The sequence below is a fragment of the Pteropus medius genome, unplaced genomic scaffold, assembly GCF_902729225.1.
Source record: "Pteropus medius unplaced genomic scaffold, Ma_sr-lr_union100, whole genome shotgun sequence".
NCBI lineage: Eukaryota > Metazoa > Chordata > Mammalia > Chiroptera > Pteropodidae > Pteropus > Pteropus medius.
This window is the reverse complement of record NW_024340695.1, coordinates 2,377,258-2,401,412: the sequence shown is the minus strand read 5'-3', so window position 1 is coordinate 2,401,412 and position 24,155 is coordinate 2,377,258. Positions and strand designations below refer to the sequence as shown.

The window sequence follows — 24,155 nt, the reverse complement described above, 5'->3', positions numbered from 1 at the left end:
CCCTCATGAGACAGCCCAGATGCAGAAAGTGCTAAGGGAAGGGTATGACAGGATACCGTGGCAGCAGAGAGGTTGGGCACCTAACCTAGATCAAGGTTGAGGTGCTGTGTAATCTAGGAAAAGTTTCCCAGGGGAGGTGACAACTAAGCTGACACAGTACCGATTAACAAGAGTTAGCTTGGCGAAGAGGAAGAAAAGGTTCCAGGCAAAGGGAAATGCACATGCAAAGGCACGTAGATTGAGGGAACTTGGTAACCTTCATGGGTTCAAAACTTGAGGTGGGATTGTAGAGTTCCACCACATACTGTGTGACCTTGAACATGTCATTTTACTTCCCAGAGCCTTGAGCTTTCTTATTTGTAAAATAAGGGCAACGCCACTTACCTTGGAGAGATGTCACAGGAAGTTAAAATAGATTAAGAACTCCTTACAGAGGTGATCATCCTCATGCTCCATACATGTGGTTATTATTCCATTTCGCAGAATCAAGGCATCATCTCCCTCTCCTCTGCCTCAGTGCGCCCTGCTCCAGCCCACTGTTCTCTTAGCCATTCCCTGACCTTACACAGCACACCCCCCTCCCTTGCCATGGTTTCTTGCCCAGAATTCTCTTCCCCCAGATAGTCAATATAGAGCCTGTTCCTCACAACCCTTACCAGAGAAGCCTTTCTTAATCCTGTGTAAAATATTAAAATCATTCTCCCTGAACTTTACCTTCCCCTTACACAGAGTTTTCTCCATAGAATTTATCACCTCAACATTCCCTATATTTACTTTGTTTGTCTAACTACCTGCACTAGAATTTAAGCTCCCTGAGGGTGGGGGTTTTGTCTGCTTTATTTCCTGTGTACTCCCAGAGCTGAGAATAGAGCCTGGCACACAATAGGTGCTCAATACATATCTGTTAAAAGAATGAACAAATACCCCAAGTTTGAGGACAAGGCCTTTCTTTATTCTTTTACTCTCTGACAGCCTGACGTAAAACTTTGTTTTGCCTTGGGTCACATTTCACAAGCATTTGTTCAACTGTACAGTTGAATCATTTGTAGAAGTAGCAGTGATCATCTGGGACCTAAAGATCAACTGACTTTTTATTGCTTAGCAAATAAATCCAATATTGTGTTTAATTATAACAAAGTAATACATTGCTTGGTCAATTTGATGGGCAGAAGAGCAAAACTGGTGGTTTAATTTCATTAGCCAGTGAAATCTATTACCACATTTATCAATTAGTTCCAAATAACCACAGCCTTTGTTGATGTAAAAGGTCAAATCCTGATGAGGTATGCCAGGATCAGTATTCTGATTTAACAAATGAAGTACAGAAAAATAATCAAAGTGTTCTAGGGCTGAAATTTCTGTCATTAATCTGAGTCCTTAAGAAACCTCATTATTGGGACACCAGGATATTCACCCTTCTCATGGTCTGAAAAGGTTCTGAAATTTCCCTTTAAATGAAAAACCAAAAATTTGCTTTAATACTGGAAAGGGTGAACTCATTTTGAGTTCAACTATTTCCCCTAAACATTAAGACGTAGTTGAAATTTAAACACAATGCAAGAGTATCGTCTTCAAGTCTTGCAATGTCTCATATGCTCCAAGGCTTCCTTAGAAAACTATCTTAAGAATTTATGATAAGTACATAGTAAGTATATTAATTACACACAATTTTTAGATATTGTTAAAATGCCAAGAAAATGATTTGATTTGAAAGAAAACCACAATTAGATTTAATTTACTATTAACAGATTGGTCTTCAGAGCGTTGGTTTTATATGGTAGAACTCCAATTTCTGTGAAAATTCCCTATTCCCAAGGAAGCGTCTTGAGGATAATTTCGGCTCAAGCCAATGTTTATAGAGAAAGCATAAATCAGCTTATAGCATGTACGCAAAGAATAATCTCTTATATTGACATGGCATGTTTCAAAGGGCTTTTGCATTTTTCACTTCCATTTGATTTGAGTTTCACCAACACCCTATAGGGGAGCCGTCAATGATGCCCCTATTGTACAGATGGGCAAATGGGCTCAAAATATTCGGCAACCTGGACCAGCATGAAGCAGAGCTGGGTCTAGCACCCAGGTCTTCTGAAAACCATGCCTAGCATTCTTTCTTCTTGAAAGAATATATGCTGCCTCTCAAACTTTCTTTAAAATGAGTGATCTTTTTCTATTCTTTTATAGCATTACATTTTAAATGGAATTGCACTTTGGAGACACTTAATTCTAAATGATGCAGTATATCAAGTTCTTTTTTTAAACCCTGGAACCCAATTTAAGCAGATTCCTAATGGGACTTGGTTTTCTAGGATTCTGTCCTTGGCTCACTGCTCCATTTAATACATGCTTGCTGGGTAATCTCACCCAGTCTCATGATCTGAAGTAACAGCTATGTTCTGATGGCTTCCAAAGTTTTAGTCCCAGCCCATCCTTTTCACTGGGCTTCAGACTCATATCTGCCTTCCCATTGAGCATCTCTACTGGAATGTGTCTCAGGTACCCAACATATTTTTTCTCTAAATCTCATCATCTTCCTTTTCTGCCTAGATCTCCTGGGCTCATAATCTCTCTTAGCTAATGGTACCATCATCCACTAAACCTTCTAAACACCTGGGAACGATCCCAGGTTTCTTCTTCACTCCCTGGATCTATCCAGTCACTAAGTACTATTCTACTTAGTGTCTGTTCTACTTGATAGTATTCATCTTAGGCTAAGTGGTCATCCTCTGTGCTCCTATAATATCCTGGGCAAACTCCAATTTAGAACCCATCTGCCATTACTTATCTATGAGCCATCTCTCCTACCCCACAGAAAGAACCTTAAAGGGAAGACACCACATCTACTCCTTTTGTATACCTCTTAAGATAAGTGGGAGTTCAGAAGATACATTCTGACCTCAACTGCATTTCCTCATTGAAATGGAGTGAACAGTATTAAATGCCTCCAGACGTCTTGATTAGCTCTTCATGTCAGCAGTAAGTTGAAAACTGAAAAATTTTCTAATGGTGATTTTTTTTTTTTCTGGAGATGGAAAACAAATTGCAAGCGAGCCATCCTAAGAAAGCATCCATTCTGAGAAGCAATTTACTGTCTGAATGTTTCTGACCTGAATTACCTCATCTGTAAAGGAGAACTTGGCACTAGTTACCTCTTGGAAGTCTCATCTGGCTCTAATATTTTATAATTCCATTGTTGAAGATAAATACATAGAATCGGACACAAGGAACTCACTGTGAATGAATGGCTCCCCAGGGATTAGCAACATGACAAGCTGTACCTAACTTTTAAATAAATTATTTACAAGGAGTACCTAATAAAATCTTGAAGCCAACAGATGACAGTCAACACTCTAGGATAATGAAATGCCAATTGCGGGAAGATATGCTTCCTAGTCTGCAAATATGCTAGCCTTCTTTAAAAGCCCTTGAACTTGCCATGCTTCCTCCTGACACTGGGCACCTGCAGTTGCTATTCCTTATCGTGAATGTTCTTTCCTTCTCTTCACTGGTTACCTCAGCTTAATAATCATGATAAAACTGAATCACTATTAGAAGTTTTCATTCACTGCAATACATTCCTCTTCTTTGTAGCACTGGTCACAGTTCGAAGTTTCTATTGGTATGATTATTGAATTGATGTCTTTCTCTCTCACTAGACCATACTCCCCACAAGGGAGCATTTCTGTTTTTCCTCATTATCGCATCCATATCCTTGGCAGAGTTGATGCTAAATAAACTTTTGTAAAATATCTCCAAAGGTTGCGTGAGGGAAGAGAAAAGTAGCCAATGAATTTCACTTGGGGGGAAATATCGAGCTATTCTAATAAGTGTCTGAGATGTCCATCACACCCTTGAAAAAGGATCTTAGGAGTCAAGGTGACAGTGGCAAAATAGGCACCGAATGAGGCTACCATCTGACAGATCAAGCATGACACGCTAAGTTGGGAGACAGGAATATGACTAAAAAGTTCCCAGTTCCAGTAACAATCTTGGGTAAGGGCTCACAGTCAGCATCTCATGGGAAAGTGACTAACGTACTGAGATCCCCATGGTTAGCATTTCCTGAGGAAACAAGGACTATGTGAAAATAACAAATGACAATCTGTATCTGTCCTTGCAGCCAGCCAATCAAGAAAGAGCAGGCCCTCTTCTCGGAGGAGGAGGAATGACCTTCTCAGGTGGCAAAAGGAAAACCGAGCTCCTAAATTTGACTTTCATCTTTATCTAAAAAGAAGACTTTTCCTACTGGAATGAGCAGAATAGATAGAACTGAATTCCAATACAGGTGAAGTAACAGTAAGAGTTCAATATTCCAGGCTCAAAAGAAATGCATTCAAGGACTCTGAAAGTCTGCTGAGAAGAAACAGTAATAAGAAAGGTCCCAGGAGATGGGAATCAGACAGATGTCGCCACAGTTTTCGAGAAGGGGAGAGGAAGATATCAGAGAGCAATGATGCAAGCATGTGATATTTATCACTGATCCAACACACAAACTGATTTGGAAACAGACGACTTGTCAATTTAGACATGAAAGCGATGCTCAAAGAGGCGGCGGCCTCACTGGGGCCTCTCCGAGCAAAGCTATGCTCAGCTCACTTCAAATCATACAGGTATGGAGTCAGCAAGACACCTGATAGTTTCTTATGATATCCGTGAGAAACAAGAGTCAGATGACATTAGAAATTGGTATATTCATGCAGATCCACCTAACTTAATAGATCTTATCTGAGAAAGATATTGCTAATCTTTCCAAATTCTGAATTAGAAAAAAGGTGAAATTAGGTGGAGTTGTCTTCTCTATTTGAGGAAAAATCAAAGGTGATTTTCTTTAAAAGTTACTGTGCTCATAAGTATATGAGTACAACATGTCAGGTCTGAGAGTCTGCCTCTGTGGGCCAGTTCCACATCTGGAAAATGGGACAGAAAATTACCACTGTAAGTACTTGGAGCTTTAGGACTAAATATTGATTATCATGCGTCCAAGAACCCAGCATGCCAAGAACTGTGTACAGCACCAAATGGTCAGACTCATGAGTTGGAAATTACGTGTTGAAGTGTGCTGTGTGTTCAAGTGTAACATGGTAAGGAAGAATCAAAATTTAAACTGTTTGCCTGTAAATTCTTCCTCACTCAACATATTTTAGATACATTCCACATTTTGTCAAAAACAGCAAATCCAGCGTTTGCTTGCTGGCTTCAGGAGTTTGGGGCAGAATTCCCCTTGAATATAGCTTACGAAACATAATAGGAATGGCACCTGTCATTCTACAGAGCAGGTAAAATGGGATGCATGCTCCTTTGTTTCCCTAATTTTTCTGTAGGGTCTGACTTTAGAAAAAGTCAATGTCCATGTAAATTATTCATGAGCCCTATCTGGGCTCTCAATCAGCCAACAAGCCCAGGACAAAGGAATGAATAGTCTTTTTTTCCTTCAGCAAAGTGGCTCATTGACTGCTTACTTCACAGCCTTCTTATTCTGGTCTCTGGCCCTTGGCAGGCTCCAGACCTTCCAACCAAAGGCAATGGGGAGACCCTTCTCTTGCTGTATCTCCCAGAAACTGGGCTTCTGTTTTGCCATGAAATGCAAATGAACACACTGAGAATCAGGGTCAGAATACAACCAGAAGAGCAGAGAAATGTAACTGGTCTTTCTCTTCTCTTACAAGGCACAGTCTGGCTCAGAGAGAGAAGTCATGTCAGAGGTAGCCTAAGGTACTACCTTCTAAAGTCCTATTGGACAATGACTTGCAGGTGGTATCATCTTTATAATCTGCTAGAAAATAAACACCTTTCCTTAAAAAAATTTCCCAAAGAAACAAACAACAACAACACTATTTGGATAGGTCAGAGACATCGTCTAGAAAGATCACTTAAGCTCTGATAAAGGCCATCCTGGGACATGTATAATGAATGAGGCTGTCAGATGCTCCCAAGTTTCTCACTGTGCACTTTAGATCAAATTCACACCCTCTGTGACCCAAATGTGCCCTTTACTGTGTGCGAATTCCAAGGACCTGGCTTTCAAAGGCTTATCCTTAAGACTCTGCTCTTAGGCCAGTACCCTGAATGAAATTAAATTATCCTGTGAAATAAATCCACAGGCTAAAAATAGCATTTGAATCTATCTTAACTAAATGTATTCCCTTCAAAGTCAGCCATAGCAGTTAGAGCTTGCACATGGGATTCAGGTCTAAGAATAAATTAAAAAAATTTCTCAGAACTGAACTACAGATACCAAGAATTGAAATCAAACTTATCAAGATGTGGACTGGATGCTGCTGCACCAGAAACTACACTGGGTTAAGGTCCATCCTTCGTATTTCAAGACAAATGAAACATGCAGATTGAGGCAGCTGTGTCCTGCAGAAGAAAGCAAGCTCGCTGGCATAAAGCAATGTTACGTGGTGCTCAAGTAAAATCTCTGAGATTCAAGAAAACAAGTTTAGACCTTACTGCTTTTTCCCTACTACTGTGGTCTGAATGTTGTGTCCCCTTAAAATTCACATGTTGAAATTTAACCCCCAAAGATGATGGCATTAGGAAGTGAGCCTTTGAGAGGTGCTTAGATCATGAGGGTAGAGCCCTCATGAATAGAATGAGTGCCTTTATAAAAGATGCTCCAGAAAGATCCCTAGCTCCTTCTGCCATATAAGGACACAGGAAAAAGATGGCCGTCACCAGATACCTAATTAAGGCTAATATGTTAATCTTGGGCTTCCAGCCCCTAGAACCATGAGAAGTAAATTTCTGTTGTTTATAAGCCACCCAGTCTGTGGTACTTTGTTATATAGCACTCTGAATGGGCTAAGACACCACTCTGTCTCATTTTCATGCCCTGTCACCAGAAGGGATATATGAAGCCCATGCTTTAGTGGTACCCTACATCTCTCCTGAGGAGACTGTGTAGCCCAGTGGTTAAAAACATAGCTTGAACTCTAGCTTCACTACCAGTGAGTATGTTGGTTATTAAGGCATTCTAAGACACAGTTATTCATCTAAATAACACAAATAATATTATTGGTACCTAAGCATCAGAGACTGTATCAGCAACCACCACCAACTATGCACTCACTGGGCAGAATGCTGAGTCAGGGACAATTACATTGTAGAGCCTCCAGGAGAACATCACAGCCGAGTTAAGAAAGCTCGCAGGACAGGCTGTCTAAAGCAACCTGGGCCAGCTCTATGACTTAATAACGAGTTTCGATTCCTGATTCCCTTCAAGAGGGTGACTCCCGCTGCTGGCCACCCAGCCTGGCTCCCAGCTCTGCACTTCTTCTCTACCTCACGCCTGGGGCCATGACAAAAGGGCTACATCTAGGTGATGTTTCAGGGCTCTGCAGTGAGAATCAACTGGAAGACATTTTTGTAGAGTGCCCGTTTTCCTCCTTTACTTTCCCACTTTCTCACGTCAGCCAGTCCTGCCACAATCTTTACTAGTCTCACCCTCTCTTCTTGTTTTGACTTCTGGGGTATTTAGGAATTGCTGTTTTTAAAGCTCTCTTACACTTTAATAATGATGTCAATTCTGTCAGGAGCTCACAAAAGGAAAAGCATTTAGCAAGGCTAATAAACAGCAAATTTGAATCAGGAAATTCTTTATGTCAACATTCACGCTCCACTATAAAAGAATTCTTCTCAAAGGACAGCAAGAATTGCATCTCAAGAGGAAATAAAGAGTATATGTGGCAACTAAGTTACAATGATTTGAAGAGAACACATAACAGGGAAAATAGGAAAATTTAAGAGTAACAATCGTCTAATACTCTATTATGCTTCCCATCCTACCTAACCTTCTGTCTGACTAAAGTTTCATCTGACAGCTCTTGAGCTCTGAGGCCAACAATAACAATCAGATTTCAAGCCCTCTCAGCATATGGTATATTGTACTCTAAAGATTGTGTGTCATTAAATGGAATCATATACTACTTGGGAGGGGGCTACTACTGAGAAATACCGTCAAGTGGGACACTGCTCATTGACAGCTCATCCCTTAGATCCTCGGCTGGTGAGCCCCGGCCCCATCCGACTGTGATTCTTGCTACAACTTAGAGCAACAGTCATCCACACCCTTCAGTTTAGGTATGGATTCTCGAAGTGGAACGATCACTTCCAACATTAAAACAGAAAAAAAGAGAGAGCAACAGTCATCCACACCCTTCAGTTTAGGTATGGATTCTCGAAGTGGAATGATCACTTCCAACATTAAAACAGAAAAAAAGAGAAACAACATGTTCAGCACCTTGCAGGGTTTGGCTATAACAGGCTCTCAAGCAAACCCCAGCTGAGCGGATCCACGAATAGTCTCTTCCCAGCCCGTCAACACCACATGGGGCAAGTTTTAGTTTGCAGGCAATGTTGATCACTATGTTATTCATTTATTCTAATGGACACTCAAATCTTTGTGAATTTAATTCCCAAAAGATTTCCATTTACTATCATGAGAAACGGGAGGCTGGATGAAGCCAGGAGAGCGAACAGGGGCTGAATTATGAGAGGGGCTACAAGCAACACTCACCGGTAGATGATGCCTTTCTCGTGTAGGAACATGAGTGCTGAAATGATTTCTGCAGCATAGAAACGAGCTCGTGCTTCATCAAAACGGCGAGACTTCTGAATGTGAAACATCAAGTCACCCCCATTCACAAATTCCATCACGAAAAACAGACGATCCTGGATACAAACATAAGAGAGGATCCAACGTGGTATAGCAATCAGCCTAGAGTCCAACCAGCACCGCATTACCGTGGGTGGTGGCATGGGGAGCAGAAGGTGTCAAATGGAGGAACTCAGCGAGACATCCTGATGAGGGGCTGAGCAAAGCAAGATGAGTTGGTGGAATCAGACCCCTGGGAAGAGCAGGGGAATAATACCCAGATCGCCTTTAGTCCCACATAGCCTTGAATTTCTACATTAAATAAAAAGTGGAGGAGGTGTCAGAAGCCTTTGGTTCTAGTTCTAGCTCTGCACCTTAAATGCCACGTGACCTTGCGTTTACTTCTTCTAGACATTCACCATTAGTAAAGTGAGGATGCTGATGCTATCCCTACCCACATTAGAGGTTTTTATAAAGTGGAAGAGAGCAACATAAATCGAAAGGTACATGCCTTTCACCTGGAACATGCAGGGTTAATCACAGAAAGGGATCACACCTGGGCAGAGAACAGTCACAGAAAAAGGAGAACGCTTTGGACAAATCGGCCAAAGGCAGTCTAATGACAGCCTCGGAAATCCCATTCAGCCCATCAGAAGATTTCTGGGTCAGGAGTGGAAACATAAAGACAAGGAGATGCCATCTCCGCCAGAGGAACTCTCAACCCAGCAGGTGAAACAGGCTCTTAAAAAAATCGCCGACGCAGCGTATTAACTACTGTGCAAGCGGTGTGGAAAAGCACAGTGAAATTGAGACTGCTTAGTGACAAATGTTTAGGTCTCAATTAAAAAGTGACATCGCCAAGATTGACAGTGTAAAACACTTTGTTTCAGGAACCTCTAAGACAACGGATTTTCTCACTCCTTCCCACTGACATGTATGAGGCCCAGGTTAGCCAGGTGTTAAATCAGATGCTGGGAACCCAACAGAGAGTAGACAGGCATAAGACAGACACAGCCTCTACCCACAGAGTCTGGTGTGGGAGACACACATTACTTAAGAAAGAAAGAAAAAAAAAACAAAGGTCATGTAAATAAGCACATTTACAAATTCTGGTGAATCCTGTGAAGAAAAAGTGGAGGAAGCAATGGGATCTGGCCATCGGCCTGGGGGTCAGGGGAGGTGTCTGAGTGAGTGACATGTAAACTAAGGCCCGTAGGATGAGTGCAACCAGGGCTAATGATCAGCCTTTTCTGAGGAAGGAGGGAGGGTGGGATGTCATTTTGTAAGGAAATTGGTATTTTACCAATTCACGGAGGAGGTTTATACAAAGAACCCATCTTTATTTGCGGTTATAAGTGCCAACAGCTTTGCTCTGAGTGTCATCACGCAGTCACAGCTGAGCGATAAACAAAGATCGTGTGTGCTCTTGCTCACCTCTCTCTTCACCACCAGTTTAATCGGGCCCATCCCGATCAGAAGGCACTACAACTTGGCACCTCCTGTTCCTGATTTTAAGACCTTAATTGGAAGGGGGAAAAAAAAAATCCCCTGTATCTATAAAACATCTCTCTCTGACAAGCAGCGGCAAGAATTTCAGAGTGAAGAAGGAGTAGCAAAATTTACACACACAAAAACAAAAACCAAACAGCAACACAACAACTCTTCAGGTTAGACAACGTAAGATAACAGCAAACAAAGTACGACAAGCTGTCTAAGCTAATGGCCTTCCTTTGAGGGTGACTGACACGTGGAGGGGCAGAGTTGGGTGAAACAAGCTTGGATTAGCAATGGTGCTCTGCATTTTCTACACAGAAAGGACTCCGGTGGAATGAGAGGGTTAGCGGTGGGTTGGGGTTGAGGGTAAACATGCAGGAGAGACACATCTAAGAGCTGCGTCCACACAGGAAGTTGTATGCCAATGCTGTGTTCATTTGGAGGTGTGGCCAAGGGGTCCCAAAGAAGACTCAGGTGATAAAGCCACCTCGAACCACTCCATGGCAAGTAGGTCGGTCTTAGACATTTTTGTTAACCAGCCTGTTCACCTTCTTCATGGCTGTGACTGACGGTCACATGAATTCCAGTAGCTTGAAATACCTAATTACAGGAACTGGGTCAGTAGGTAAGAGGCTGTTCTTTAGGCTGTTGGAATTCGGTGTACTTGGCAAGAGTTGCTATGGCAGTAGGAATTAAAAAGATGAAGGCATTCCAAGGGAAACTTTGTCCACTTCTAGTGTCCTACCTCAAGTCTGAAAAGCCAGACCCTGGGCTAAACTCCAGTTCTGGGGGCAGAAACACTGCCTTCTAATCCTGCTCAAGCCCCTCTTTCTCAGCCCCACCCCCAACTCTGGAGGCAGATTCTCAGATAATGAAGGATGAGGAGCTGGGAGGCACGTGCATCTGTGATGCACAGCAAGGAGGTCATAAGCTTTAGAACTGTGAAAATATGAGTTTCTTTTCATTCGGTCTCATTTCTAACCTGTCTGGCACCACCTAGAACACTGGGGAAACTCCCATCTCTTGGGGTACATAGAACTCTTGAAGCAAGCAGGAAGGGAAAACCAGCCAGCAGAGAGACACAATACTTAACGAAAAGTAATGGCCCATCCTATCAAAGACCTAAAATAATGTCACAAGGTAGAAAAATAAAAACCTGTTTATCAACTATCAGAATACTTTTGCTGTGAGGAGACCCTCTGCTCAAACTTACTTCTCTTCACCTTATTTAAAATGTCTGCAGAGGCAGTTAAAATTCGGCAGCAATTTCTCTAAGATTTCTTTTGCGGAGGAAGAGATAAATGACAAAGTCTTTAGCATTGAGCAAAGAAGATCCATCATCATTAGGTGGTGGTGGTAGGGACAAGGGAGGTGAGGGAAGTGAGGAAGGGGTCGTCATTAGCAATAGTATTTCATTAAGCACGTCCTCAGGTGAGGAGTCTAGAAAGGATGCAGTAAACAGCAGTGGCTGCTGCTGCTGGTGGCCATGATGGTGAATGTTTTCAGTTAAGAAACAAGATCATAAATGTGAATCATTTCAGTTCTAGCCAAAGACGCAAATATGCACAGAAAGGACAAAAAATACCTATGTAGTATCAGAAGTCAGCTTTCAGTTGTGAGATCTAGGATGACATTTACTCTTTACTCTTTTCAGTATCTCTGAGGATTTCCAGAAGTGTGAATTACATGTATAGTTACGATGTAGGGAAGAGGCATGAGAACTAAATGTTAAATGGAGCTGTATTCAGAGCCTGCTAAGTGCTTGCCAGAAACCTACAGAACAAAGGAAGATTCCTGCTGGGATTACTAACAAACTATTTACTCATACTCCAAAGGGAAAATAGAGTCTTTAAGTCATAAACTACACAAAATAAACCCAACCATTCACTCCCTGCGGCTAGACCAGAGCACCAATAAAACAAAGGTAGGGATTGCTACCATGCCTTTAACACTGCATACCCACACCATCCAAGGAAAACAGGTAAACAAAGTCTTTAAACCGTAATTCATAGAAACCAAGAATGATATATAAACCGAATGAATTCCCAGACAACTCAGGGTCCCTCTCAGTGTCTCTTGTCGGTCTGTCCATCTGTCTCCCACTCTCATTCTCTGTCTCTGAGAGGAGACTGCGCTCTGTCTGTGGTGTGTTATTCCTTCTCTAATAGACTTTTGTTTCTAACTCTGGTCGTGCACTTGAATTCTTTCCTGTGCACAGTCAAGCCCCCTCACCCTTTCTCTCTCAGTGCAAGACTTGAGTCCTCTCACGGGGTTTGCTCCATCTTGCATCAGTTAGAAACAAAGCAAAGTCACATGGGCTTCCTCCATATTTTTCTAATTTTCATCTGGAAGATGAGAGATGGGACATTGAAAAGGTACAGTCTGAGCCTGTCTTAGACAGCAGCCATTAGGCAGGGGGAGGAGGAAAGCAGCTGTGGAGAGAGGGGCCTTCGCACCCCTCACTGCCCACTAAAGGCCACTACTAACTACCTTCTCCCTTTATGGCCTTTCTAACCCCTAAAATAACCAGGCCATCAGGCTTGTTGGAACAACATCCAAAATGAGACCCACCTGGCTCTGGTTTGGGGTCCCAGGGTTCCACTGGGAATACAGGGTCTGAATTCTGGAATGGAGGCTTTCAGAGACCTTTACACTTCCTTGAAGGTTAAGAAGGAATGTTTTCTGAGCACATGCCATGCCAGGCCCTGGGTGGGGACCAAGTATTGTAAATTGAATGGGACCCCACGCCTGCTCTCAGGAAGCTCACAGACATGTAGAGAGAGCACATCACCTCAGTGTGCTAAGTGCAGTGAAGGGGCACAGAGGGTGTCATGCGGACACAGAGCAGGGGCATCTGAGCAGCCTGGAGTAGGATTTGAGGAAGGCTTCTAAGAGGAGCCAACTCCCGAGCTTGAAGGATGAGGAAGCATGAGTCAGTCAAGAGTAGGTATGGAGAGGGGAGGGATCAAGGAGAATGAACAGCTGAGGTGTCCCGTGTGAGGCAGGAGGTAGTGACTGCAAAGGGAGACATTCCCAAGTGCTGAGGCTGCTGAGTGTGGGGCATCACTGTAACACATGCTGCTACTTTCATAGCAAGTATTAGTAGGAAAAGCAAAAGGCTAGTTAGGGTGCTTCCTTTCACCCCATTCCTTGGTCACCCACAGCTGAGAAATGCAGGTCTCGGTCCTACTCATATACAGGACCTATATATATATATATACAGGATCCTATTAGTCTCAACCACAAGCAGAGGCCCAGCGTCTCAGCTAAATCAGATGGCGGCTATGGGGCTTGGCTTGAAAACGACACCTGTAAGTGTTGGAACCTTCCTGTCACACACAGTAAAACAACATCAGCTACAAAAACTGCAAATAAGTGCCACTCTGATGACACGAATTCCCTCAACCTGAAGGAAACCTTTCACACGCAGCAAACGCCCTTTACAAAGCAGAGACCTGAATTTGAAGTCCTGAGAGGAGGAGGAAGATAATCTCCACCTTCCCTTCTGCCCTCCATCTGTGCTATTTCAGAACTGGCCTCTCTGCTGACTTGGTGAATGCTAAGTCATACTTCACACACTGTGCTGTGAAGCGGCTAGAGGAAGCACGTCTGGGTTCCTGTGTTTAGGGGGGTGGGCAGCATGGATGGAGGTTGCCGTGAGTCACTTTGGGGGCAGGGGAGAGCTTCCAAATCCCACCCCGGGCAGCATCGGCACAGACAGCTGCTTCTGTATGTAAGCCTGTGTAGACAGTCATTCCGGTTTTTCTAAAGTCCAGTTTCCTAGAGTCTGAGCCTGGACACCTGCCCAGCTTTCCCAGAGGCCCCTGGCTCCTCTAAGGTCAATTCTGTCCTAACCTTCCTGGTAGGAAACTAAGGTCCCAGAGACAGGTTTAACCACAGTTCTAAAGCCAAGTGGCCCAGCCCTTGGTCTGCCCCTCCCTCCTCTTTTTTGTCCCTGATTCAACCAACCACAAATACAAGTCTTTAAGACAGGTGAAGAACACCTGGGGGAATAAAAGCAACTCCTTTGTCCCACGCCCTGCTGGTGAGTTACAAGAGACCAAGGAGCTGGTGCCTGGTTAATAATAGAATTCCTGTCATCACCTGCCTGGCTCCATTAACCCGCGACAACCTGGGCCAAGTCGGCCCTGGCTGTTACCAATTCGGGGCTGTTACTTCCCCAGGCCTGATAGTGGCTGTGAGTATAAGCTATATGTGTTCCCTAAAGCCTCTCAAAAGGGTTGTTGTTTAGGATGTAAAACTGATGGGTAATTGCATGAAGAAAAGTTCAAGGCAAAACAGCTGGGTTGATGAAAGTGCTATGCTAAGGTGGTGCCTGTGACAAGATGATATCACCTCAGGAGGGTGACTGTGGCGTGAGCATGAGCTAGGGTCAGTGTGGTAGACCTTTGGGGGTGTCTGTTCAGCTCACTGATCCCTTTCTCAGAGAACGGCCCTGGTATGGTATGGTCATGTGGGTAAATGCTGGACATCCTGCAAATGGCTGGCGGGATCAAGCTGGGCCTCCCACAGTCTCCCAGAAAATTGGAACTGAGATGGAGAGGTTTTACTCTAGGTTGTGCTGTGTGTGCAATATGAGGAAACAAGCATTAGGGAGCTGAGGCTGCCTTTGTGGTGTGAATATGTGAAATGTCTGGGTATATCAGAGTGGTAATAGCCCAGATGGATGGACAGATGGACAAGGGAGAAGAACAAAGGAAAACACAGAGTGAGGCAAAGACAAGAGGTCAGGGAGCACAGCGAGCCCAGAAGGAAAACCTGGGTTTCTCGTGTCTTTCAACTTCAGATCCCTGGAGAAGCCCGGCCGATTTCTGCCCTCGGGTTCCCTGATACACCTCCTTTATCTCTGAATCTTTATTTTTATTTCTCCCTTTTTTATAGGATCTTGGTTAAGCTGCTTTCTGTTACTTGCTACCAGGAGAATTTTAACTGAAACACACCAATATATAAGGGGTGGGAGGTTTCCTTATTTACAAATCTGGGGTAATAACGTTTATAACCACAGAGATCGTGTGAGGATTAAACCAGGAGCAAAGTGCCTCCCACAGCACCAGGCCCAGAAAAGAATCTCGACTAAGAGAAGCTATTGTATTACTATATCACACAGAGGGGCTAAGCTAACTTTAGGAGACCTTGACCCTAGCACCCAAGGGTGTTACCAAGGAGAAGCACAGGGCAGGGGTGAGGGCCGTGGGCTCTGCAGCTAGGATGCCTGAGAGGAAAAAACGGCTCATGCTGTGCTGTACTTATTTTCTCTCTCAAAATTCTCAGCTACCAAATGGGGATAATAAGATGGCTGAACTCACAGGTGTGTGAGGATAGAATGACTTAAGCTAAGAATTTCCGACAATGCCCATTCCAGATATTATTATTGAACTATTATTATTATCCTCATTATCATCCCACCTCTACTATCACTTCAGCAGCTGCTGTGGCCACCTGCTCCTAGAACTCTGGCCCCTTGCAGGGAGCTGCACCATACTCGGTCATGAGTTGCCCACTGTGGAGGGAGAGTTGGTGCCTCATTCGTGAAGTCTGCAGACTGGCAAGTAAACAGGAATGAAACAGCAGCCAAAACAGCAGCTGCAGCAGCTCCTTGACTCAGTGTGGGACTGGGACCTAGAGGGTTCGAGGATGCCTAGGCCGGCTGCTGAGGTTGGGGGGCATTTCCGGATGCCATGGTCATGACTTTGATCTGGTAAAGAGGACTTCTCTTTCTGAGAAGTTAAAATTAAGCAAAGGGTTACAAAACTAGATTTGGTAACCAAAACACGTTAATCAAAGTTTCAGTTCCAGTAGGTTTTCTAATTTTCTATTATCAGATGATAATTCATTCTCTACTTTGGGAGTTTACAAAGCAAATATGCTCTCCTATAGACTGCAAGCATATTACAGTGAGACTTTTTGTAGTAGCTATTCTCTTCTATAAAGTTGATTTCTTCTTCTCAACAAAATGAGAGAGATTTTCTGTTTAAAGCAAGAATCCGTAGTCTCTATGATCTACAGATATAAATTTTATTTGAAGATATACTACAATGAAGATGCAGATTACTTTTTGGAAACAAGGCAAAGACGAGAAACAACACCGAAAGTTAATGGCTAATTTACTTATTGCTTTAAAGCAATGTGGAGCTGGGAGCCACATCTAGACTTACTTGCCCAACTTCTAAAAATTGCTTTGGAATTATTTCTAAATGAACAGCACATTAACTCTGTATCAAAAGCTGCAGAGTGCTATTGACCGGCTGTGGACAAGTAAAAGGAAACCTCCAGAAACAGCACTGTGTTGCATTTCTCATAAGTGCCCCTCGCTTATAATTTTTCTCCGGCGAAGACATCTACGAGGGTGAACAGGAAGTTCAAATCAACAGGAAACAGTCACTGACGTCAAAGAAGTCACAGTGGAAAAGCATCCCCATGAGGAAATCTGATTGCACCATGCCTGAACTGCAAACAACTTGAATTTAACCACATTAAGAATGATTACAAAGTCTTTAAGGGAGAAACAAGGAGATAGAATCTAACGGCTTTTTCTCTTTATTTTTTTGACTAATCATTTTGCGTAGCCCAGAAGGTATCAGAAGTTAATTCAATCAGCCATCAACCCCTCTGTCAAGCCCATGGGCATGATACAGCCTGCCTGAGCTCAGACACTAGTCTTTGGGAAGGAGAACTATGTCTCCAGTATAATAATAAGCCTTAGGAACTTGCATTTCAACCCTGGAGGAACACACAGCTCTTTTCCAAGACCAATTGTTTTGCTGGTAAACTGGACACACTATGGCCATCTCTTGTAATGAAACTCGGCAAAGCTTACTGGCATATATACCAGACTAGGGAAAAATGAGGTAATCTAACTTGCAGTTCAACACATGATGAAGCATCTGGGCCAGGGTGTTCTTAAAGCATAAATGAGCAGAAAACATCTGATTGGGGATACAGCAAAGTCAGAGCACACATGATCCCTCCCTGGTGGAGCCCCTTTGGCATCCCTGGTCCACACACATCTTGCCCAGTATCGCTGTGCTGGGCTGCAATGGTTTGGTGCACTTGGTATCGTTTTCTATGGAGGACCTGAAACCTTTGAAGGCAGAGCCCAGATGTTAAATTACGTATCTCTAACACCACCGAGCATAGGACCTGGACCTCAGTGAGGGTTAATAAACCCTTCAGAAACTAATATGGCAGGAGGCCATTTTGGTTTCCTGATACAATTTAAACTAGAACATTAGAAAAGCTGGAACGAACTGCCAAGATTAGTTTTATCCATCTACTTTATGTAAGTAAAGTGCAAAAAAGTGAAGGTACCTTGTCTGTGGTTAAAACAGTTTGTGGAAAAATTCAGGAAGAGAAGTGGGTCAGCTTGATGCCATTTCACTTCCCTTTATTTATAAAGTTTTGTTTTTTCTCTGTTTATAAAAGTAATTATATGTTTGTAGTTCAAATGTAATTATATAGTGCATACATGAAAAATGAAGGAAAAATAAATGAAATCGCCTATTATCTTGACACCCAGAGACAGAAGTCCAAATGCAAGGGGAAACAAAACTATTTATGGCTTGTAGCATCCAAAGAACTGGAGATTTCAGGGCAAATAAATTTCCAAGGTGATTTTAACTAGAATTTATTTTCCCCTTGTGTCCTACTTAACATTCTATAGCATGTTTAAAGAAGGAAAAATGAAAAACATATCTTTCCTTTTTCACTTATATTACATAATAGTTCCCGATGTACTTAGCCATCAAAAGCATGATTTTTTAACAGTTGCATACTATTCCCAATGCCATTTCTATTAAGTCCTACAATTAGCTGGACTTCTAAATTAAGTTAATGGAAATAAGGAGATATGGTATTAATAGTCTAGTCCCTATATTATAATAAAGATCATTTTTATTAGCCTGGAAAAATAAGCATCTCAGAGCAGATTATTGCTAACTGAACATGGTGTTTTAATTCTGAATTACATTCACAAATCAAAATTCTGAATTTAGAGTCACAAAGAAGATATCATAGATGATTATTTTTTTAAAAAAGGTTTAGTCACTTACAAGTATGCACAATAGGATTCCTTTTAATCATTATTTTTCATTGAGCAATTCTCTTTATAAAGATTTTGGTTTAAGCACCAAATAGGAGAAGGTCTATTGAAGACATTTACAGATTTAGTTTGCATAGGGCTATAGATAAAGAGTAAAAATGCCATTTTAATTATTTAGATCAGGTTTTCATGACAGTGGTTCCTAAACTTTGCAACCTCTCGAAGAAGCCAAGATTTCATATCTCTCTCTGATCTGTGGATGAATTAGATAGACAGTTCTGCCTCATGGGAGGGGATTCTGGATTATAGTTATCTGATTAAAAAAACGTTTTGCCTAGTTAGAGTGAATCTGGCCAAGGGTATCCCACATCTGCCTTGAGATGGTGCCTCGAAACCCGCCAGCCAAGAGTCTGTCCCGTCTTCTGTTCTACAATGTGCAATGCCTGAAGTCTCCATTTGGAATGTGCATCCCACATGCAATTCTGAGTTTGGTTCTTCCAGTGCAGCCTCAGGTCCCCCTCAGGTCCTCTGGCTGGGGAACACGATGTGTTCAAGCAAATGATGCCCCTACAATCTCTTCCCAAACGCTTTTTGCAATATAGATGAGCTACTGATCCTCACTGCTCATTGAGGAAGAAAGATGCAGACCATACTGTAAAAGTAGAAAGACCAAAATAAAAGGGGCTAGACTAATAAGATGAGTGGCAAAGAAATCAGAAATAGATTAAAAGGTTTACCCAGAAGAGAGGACATTGTGTTAACTCTGTAGAAGTTTCAGCTGGTTAAATGGAATTCAGATGGTCTCTTTAAACCCTCAAGGATGACAGCGGAGCCTAAGATTGTACCACTGGATTTTATGCAAAGTGAATTCATCATATTCCATTCCCCCAGGCTCCCAACTGGCCAGAACTGACCTCTCCTCTCATTCTTACCCTACAAAGGCCTACCAGTTTCATCTCCTTCATGTCTCTTTGACTTCACTCCCATGACCACTGCCTTGGAGTAGGCAGGTCCAACAGACCACTGGTTCAAGGTCCTTACCAGGTCTGCTACCCCCAGTTTCCTCCTTCTGCAGACGGACACCAGAGAACACCTCCTCAAATGCAAATCTTATGTTGCTCCTTGATTTGCCAGATGGTTTCATCTCCACGATTGAGTGTAAGCTCCTTAACAGATAATGTCAGTTACGGCTTTGCTTCTTCATCACTATCCACATTTCCTCTCCTGCAATCCTGTCGCATCAAGTTATTTGGGTGTACCTAAGCCCATCATACATTTTAATTCTCTGTGCCTTTGCACTAACGTTACCTCTGTCTGGGAGGCCTGTCCCCTCCCACCCACCCTGTGACTGTAGGGCTCTTATTCATCCTCAAAACACAGTTCATACAGCCCCTCCCAAGGACCAGGTTATGACTTTCTTCTATCTCGCCGTGTTATAGGTACCTGTGTTTAGGATGATGCTGGGCTGAAAGTGACTAGGGGGCGGGTCCGCCTTTTGGTCTCCCCTGCGTCTTCAGTCCCTGGCACATAAGTTCTCAGTAAACATTTACCGAGTTGAATTAAAAATGCAAAATAGGTATAATATTACCATTCAATACAGAAACAGCCCATGTCTTTAGTGGGTAAGGTCCACTTTCACTATTTAGAGACCACTCAGGTTTGAAGACTGGCATCTAAGGTACTGTATCTTTAACTTGAAATGACAAAAGAAAGAAAACAGCCTTGTGCTTTCCCTGAAGCACACTTGTATCGCTACCAGCACATTTTTCTACATTGGTTGATAAATGTTTCTTAAAGCTTTGATTATCACAGATAGGCACCTCTGTAAGTTTAAGGTGGAGATGATTTTCATAAAATGCCACTGATTTAACACCTCAATGGTAAAGTGGAAGTATAATCATTAAACGCCAAAACAAGAGAAGCTACGCTATTTCAATTGCTTGTTTCAAACATAACCAATTTTAAATATATGCTCACTTTTGCTCCCTAAATGGCCCCCGACTCGGCTGCTAATTCTGCCTTATCATAGCAGGTTTCACTGTTCAGAACCGCTGGCAGCGTGCTAACCCTAGCTCACATTCCACTGACCCTGTACACGTCTACTGTCCCCTCCCAGCCCAAGGCCCCAGTCCCTGCAAGTGCCACAGTGCAGCCACTGATAGCTGTTAGGGGACCCAAAACAGGAACTTTGTTTGTGTACAAACTTGGGGGGAAAAAAAGATAACACTTATAATGCTTATATCTTGTAAGGAAGATCTGACACACTTTGCTTTGACATCTACAAAGTAAAGTGATCTTCTAGCCCACTTGACTTCTCATATCTAGGACAGACCACCTGACATTCATGTAAGGCAGTGGTCTTTAACTGGGGAGTCTTCCCCGCCGGGGACATTTGGCAATGTCTGGAGACATTTTTCGTTGTCACAAGGGAGGTGCTGCTGGCATATAGTGAGTAGAGGGTGCCGCTAATCCTACCATGTACAAGGCAGCCCCTCATAACAAAGGATTACCCCACCCCAAACATTAGTAGTGAGCAAATGACATCACACTACACAAATAAGGGACATTTTCTTTTTGCTGGGAAGGTTGAGAATTCACTAGCCATTTGATTATTAAAATTATTAGACCTGTTGGTGAGGGTCAAGGGGGTGGGGATAAGGTTCTGAGACAGGTGGGAGGAAATTTCCTGCTTCAGATCTGTCCTGAAGCCCAAGTATGGAGGGACAAACCGAGTCAACTGATCAGGCCTTCGATTCCAAAGGCTTTCGGAAGAGAAAGTTAACTAGTCTCTAGGTCAGCTCCACCATATCTGTTCCCCACTTTGTTGGTTGTGTCGAACTCATCTTGAACCACACCTTTCACCACTGGCTAGAAGGTCTGGGCTTGCTGTGGGCATGTGCTAGCTCCTACTTCACAAGGAGACCAGGGCTCAGTGCTCCCTCGGTGTGAGGAGGTGAGAGGGGAGGGAGACACGGTCTGCTGCACAGAAAGGGAAAAACAGGTGTTAGGGGAAAAGCAGAGTTTTGCTGGAAGGGGTTTCCTTTTTTGTTTTGGTTGGGATTACATGTGACATCATTTTAATGTTTAAACTACCATACACCATAAGAATGGAATTAAGACTCTGGGAGGAGGTCCAAGATTCCCTCCATAACACCTAAATGATAAATCATTCTAAAGAAGTGGGTAGGAATGAGCTTGAAATACATACAGTGCGCTCTTTTGCTCTACAAATATACTAAAAGTTGGCCGCCTTGCACAGACAGCAAACAGGAACTCCGTGGGTGGCCCTGAAGAGAAGACTGGACATGCCAAGGTCCTCCGGCAGAGTGGAGAGGGTCTGCAAGGTATTAGCTGACAACCAAAGGCAGGAAGAGCCAAGTCAGCCTCAATGGCACAAGGGTTAATGTGGGGGGTGGGGGCAATGTCCCCACGGCCTTGTGCTGGGCTGTCAGTGAAGAGACCAGTCAACCCAACAGGACAAGGAAGACTACGAATAGCAAAGGTGAACAAGGGAAGCAGGCTGGGCTGCTGTTCTTCTCATTACACCTCCTGCTTTGGGTGCCCCAAGCCCAGTGGTGGCAGGGAACCATTACCAAGCAGAGACAGTGCCAACAGCTTAGACCTCCTCCAGGGAAAACCATGACTCCACACCACAGAGCTTCATTCGTCATGGGGCCCAGTCTGACCCTTGCCAGTCTGACCCTGGCAAGCCTCAGATACGCAAAAGGAGATTGCACACAACCCACGAACTATCTAGTCAAACCCGGGATGAGGGGGCGGGTTCTGTGCAAGCTGTAGGTCACCAATGATGACTGCGACAAGTGACAGCGAGGCCGGTTGCAACTGAATAACCTCAAGCTCAAAAACATGCCAACGCTTTCAAGCCCTCTGTCCCACCAAGCATCCTGGCAGTCCTACCCAAAAAGAGCGAGCCAAAGGAACAGCATGAACTTCAGGTTCTCTTATTTCCAACTCATTTTCACGGCCCCGTTTACCACAGAATGTTGGAAAGCCTAGAAGCTCAAGAGGAGAGAGGCAGAGGTCCCAAATAATCCCCCTAGAAACCCAAAGACTGGAGATGGCCTTTGTGCGTTTTGTCCCCAGATGGAACATTATTAATAGCTGGGAACATGCCCAACTGGGAAACACCATGTTCTGGCTCATTTTCTATTTTGATCTGAGCCAAAGGCAAACTACAACAAATGACCCATAAGCAGACCAAATTGTATTTGTGGCAGTCATTGCTCAGGGAAAGGAGAAAGCCTAGTTCCAAACATATAACATTTCCTTAGGTAGTTCCTAAAAGGCCACAAAACTACATGCATATAGTGGAAAACTGCCTTTATTCCTACCAAATGTCACTATTCTCAGCGGTATACATTCCAGAGGAAGCACATTTCTACTTTTGGGATAACCGAAACGACATAGGTTATTCAGCTGGATGACCCGGTTAAGAATCTATGGTCTGACTCTTGCCTGTTGTGTGACCTAGGGCAAGTTACTGAACCCCTCTGGACCTCAGTTTCCAGATTTTTTAAATGAAGATAATAGTATCTATACCTCCCTGGATGGCTTTGGGTATTAAATATTTCATTCAACACGTATTTACAAAATGCCAGAATGCGCAGTTCTGTAGACATCGGTAATGAACATAAGCACTTAGAAAATGCCAGTGTCTCAAAGGATAGAAGCCGCCACCACTGCTGTTTCATTCTTCAGCCATCCATTCTGCAAAGCTGATACCAGTTAGGCTCTAAGAACCCACGAGCCATCCTAAGGCATTAACAGGGGCCTCTGCAGAACCCTCCTCCCTGCAGAGGGGAAAGTCTCCCCACTTTTTAGGCTCTACTTCCCTTCTCCTCACCTGACCCACCACCACAGGGACACTTCCCCTTCCCCGGGAGGTCACTGCCGCTCAGAGCGCAATGGGAAATGCTGCTTCAGAGGCCATGTGTGCCTTCTCTTTCCCCAGGCCATCTGCTGGCAGCAGCTCAGCAGACAAACGGGCCTGGCCGCCACTGCCAGATGCTCACTGAACACTCAGGAAAGGAAGAGAGAGCTGGCGGGGCAGGGATCCACGCGGAGCTGGAATCCGCACAGGGCTGTGCAGCGGGGCGGGGCAGGCTCCTACCCACCATGTGCACAAAGCCAGCCCAAAGGTCACTTTCTGAAGGTATATCGGCTAACGGGTCTCTAATGGAAGAACATAGGATTTCGGTAGCAGCGTTTATCCGGAAAAAAATCAAAGGTTGGCAACCTTCCTAAAGACTAGGGAGCTATTAGCTATCAAGCCAGAATTAGAACTCTGAGCTCTCACATACTGAAGGTTGCAGTGTAGTCACCTGCCTGATGAAATTCTGAAAGATTCATTCCAGGGCCGCATGACTATCTTGCTATCTTGTCTTCTGTCTCTATCTCATACACATACACACACACTCCTTTGCTATTATTTAATACGATGATAATGGAGAAAATCATAGAGAGAAAAGAATGTTCCCTTGCACTCATGTTGCAAGGTGATTTGCATAACATAGTTTAAGTATGATTTAAGCACACTAAAATCATTTTGCACAAGCTATGTAAACTGACTGCATTTAGTTCACAAGATTCCTAGACCCCCAACCTTCAAAGGTAGGATTTCTGCTTTGCTGACTGACACTTGTGGAGTGGCTTCTTTAGGAAAGCTATGCCCCTGCCAGGAACCCCGGTGCCCTGCTTTGTGGACGACCCTTGGAGGCTGACATCCTGCAGACCCCGTTAGCAGCCGTAGCAGCCGGATGTCCTGAGGAAAGAACCGACAGGTCGAGGAACAGGTGGAAAGTGAGAACACTGGGCTTCGGGCCCTGTAAAGGGAGTGTCTGTGCATCCTGCGGCCCACCTGAGTGTGGCAAATCGCAAATGCAAACTTGAGTATTCCCCAAAAAACGAGGCTCTGCAGTGGCTCATCTCTCCAACTTGGCTCCAGGTCCTGCTGCACAGAGGCAGTTCCTGGGCCCGGGCACAGCG

At 43.7% G+C, this 24,155-nt stretch overlaps 1 protein-coding gene across 1 annotated transcript in view; it reads right to left on the bottom strand.

The window, feature by feature from the left end:
* The window catches only part of PRKCH (protein kinase C eta), a 197,890-nt gene that overhangs the window by 47,539 nt on the left and 126,196 nt on the right, over positions 1-24,155 (bottom strand). The window contains exon 10 of the mRNA XM_039864425.1: positions 8,519-8,673. Coding sequence (XP_039720359.1) covers positions 8,519-8,673 — 155 coding nt within the window. The remainder of the gene's footprint in view (positions 1-8,518; positions 8,674-24,155) is intronic.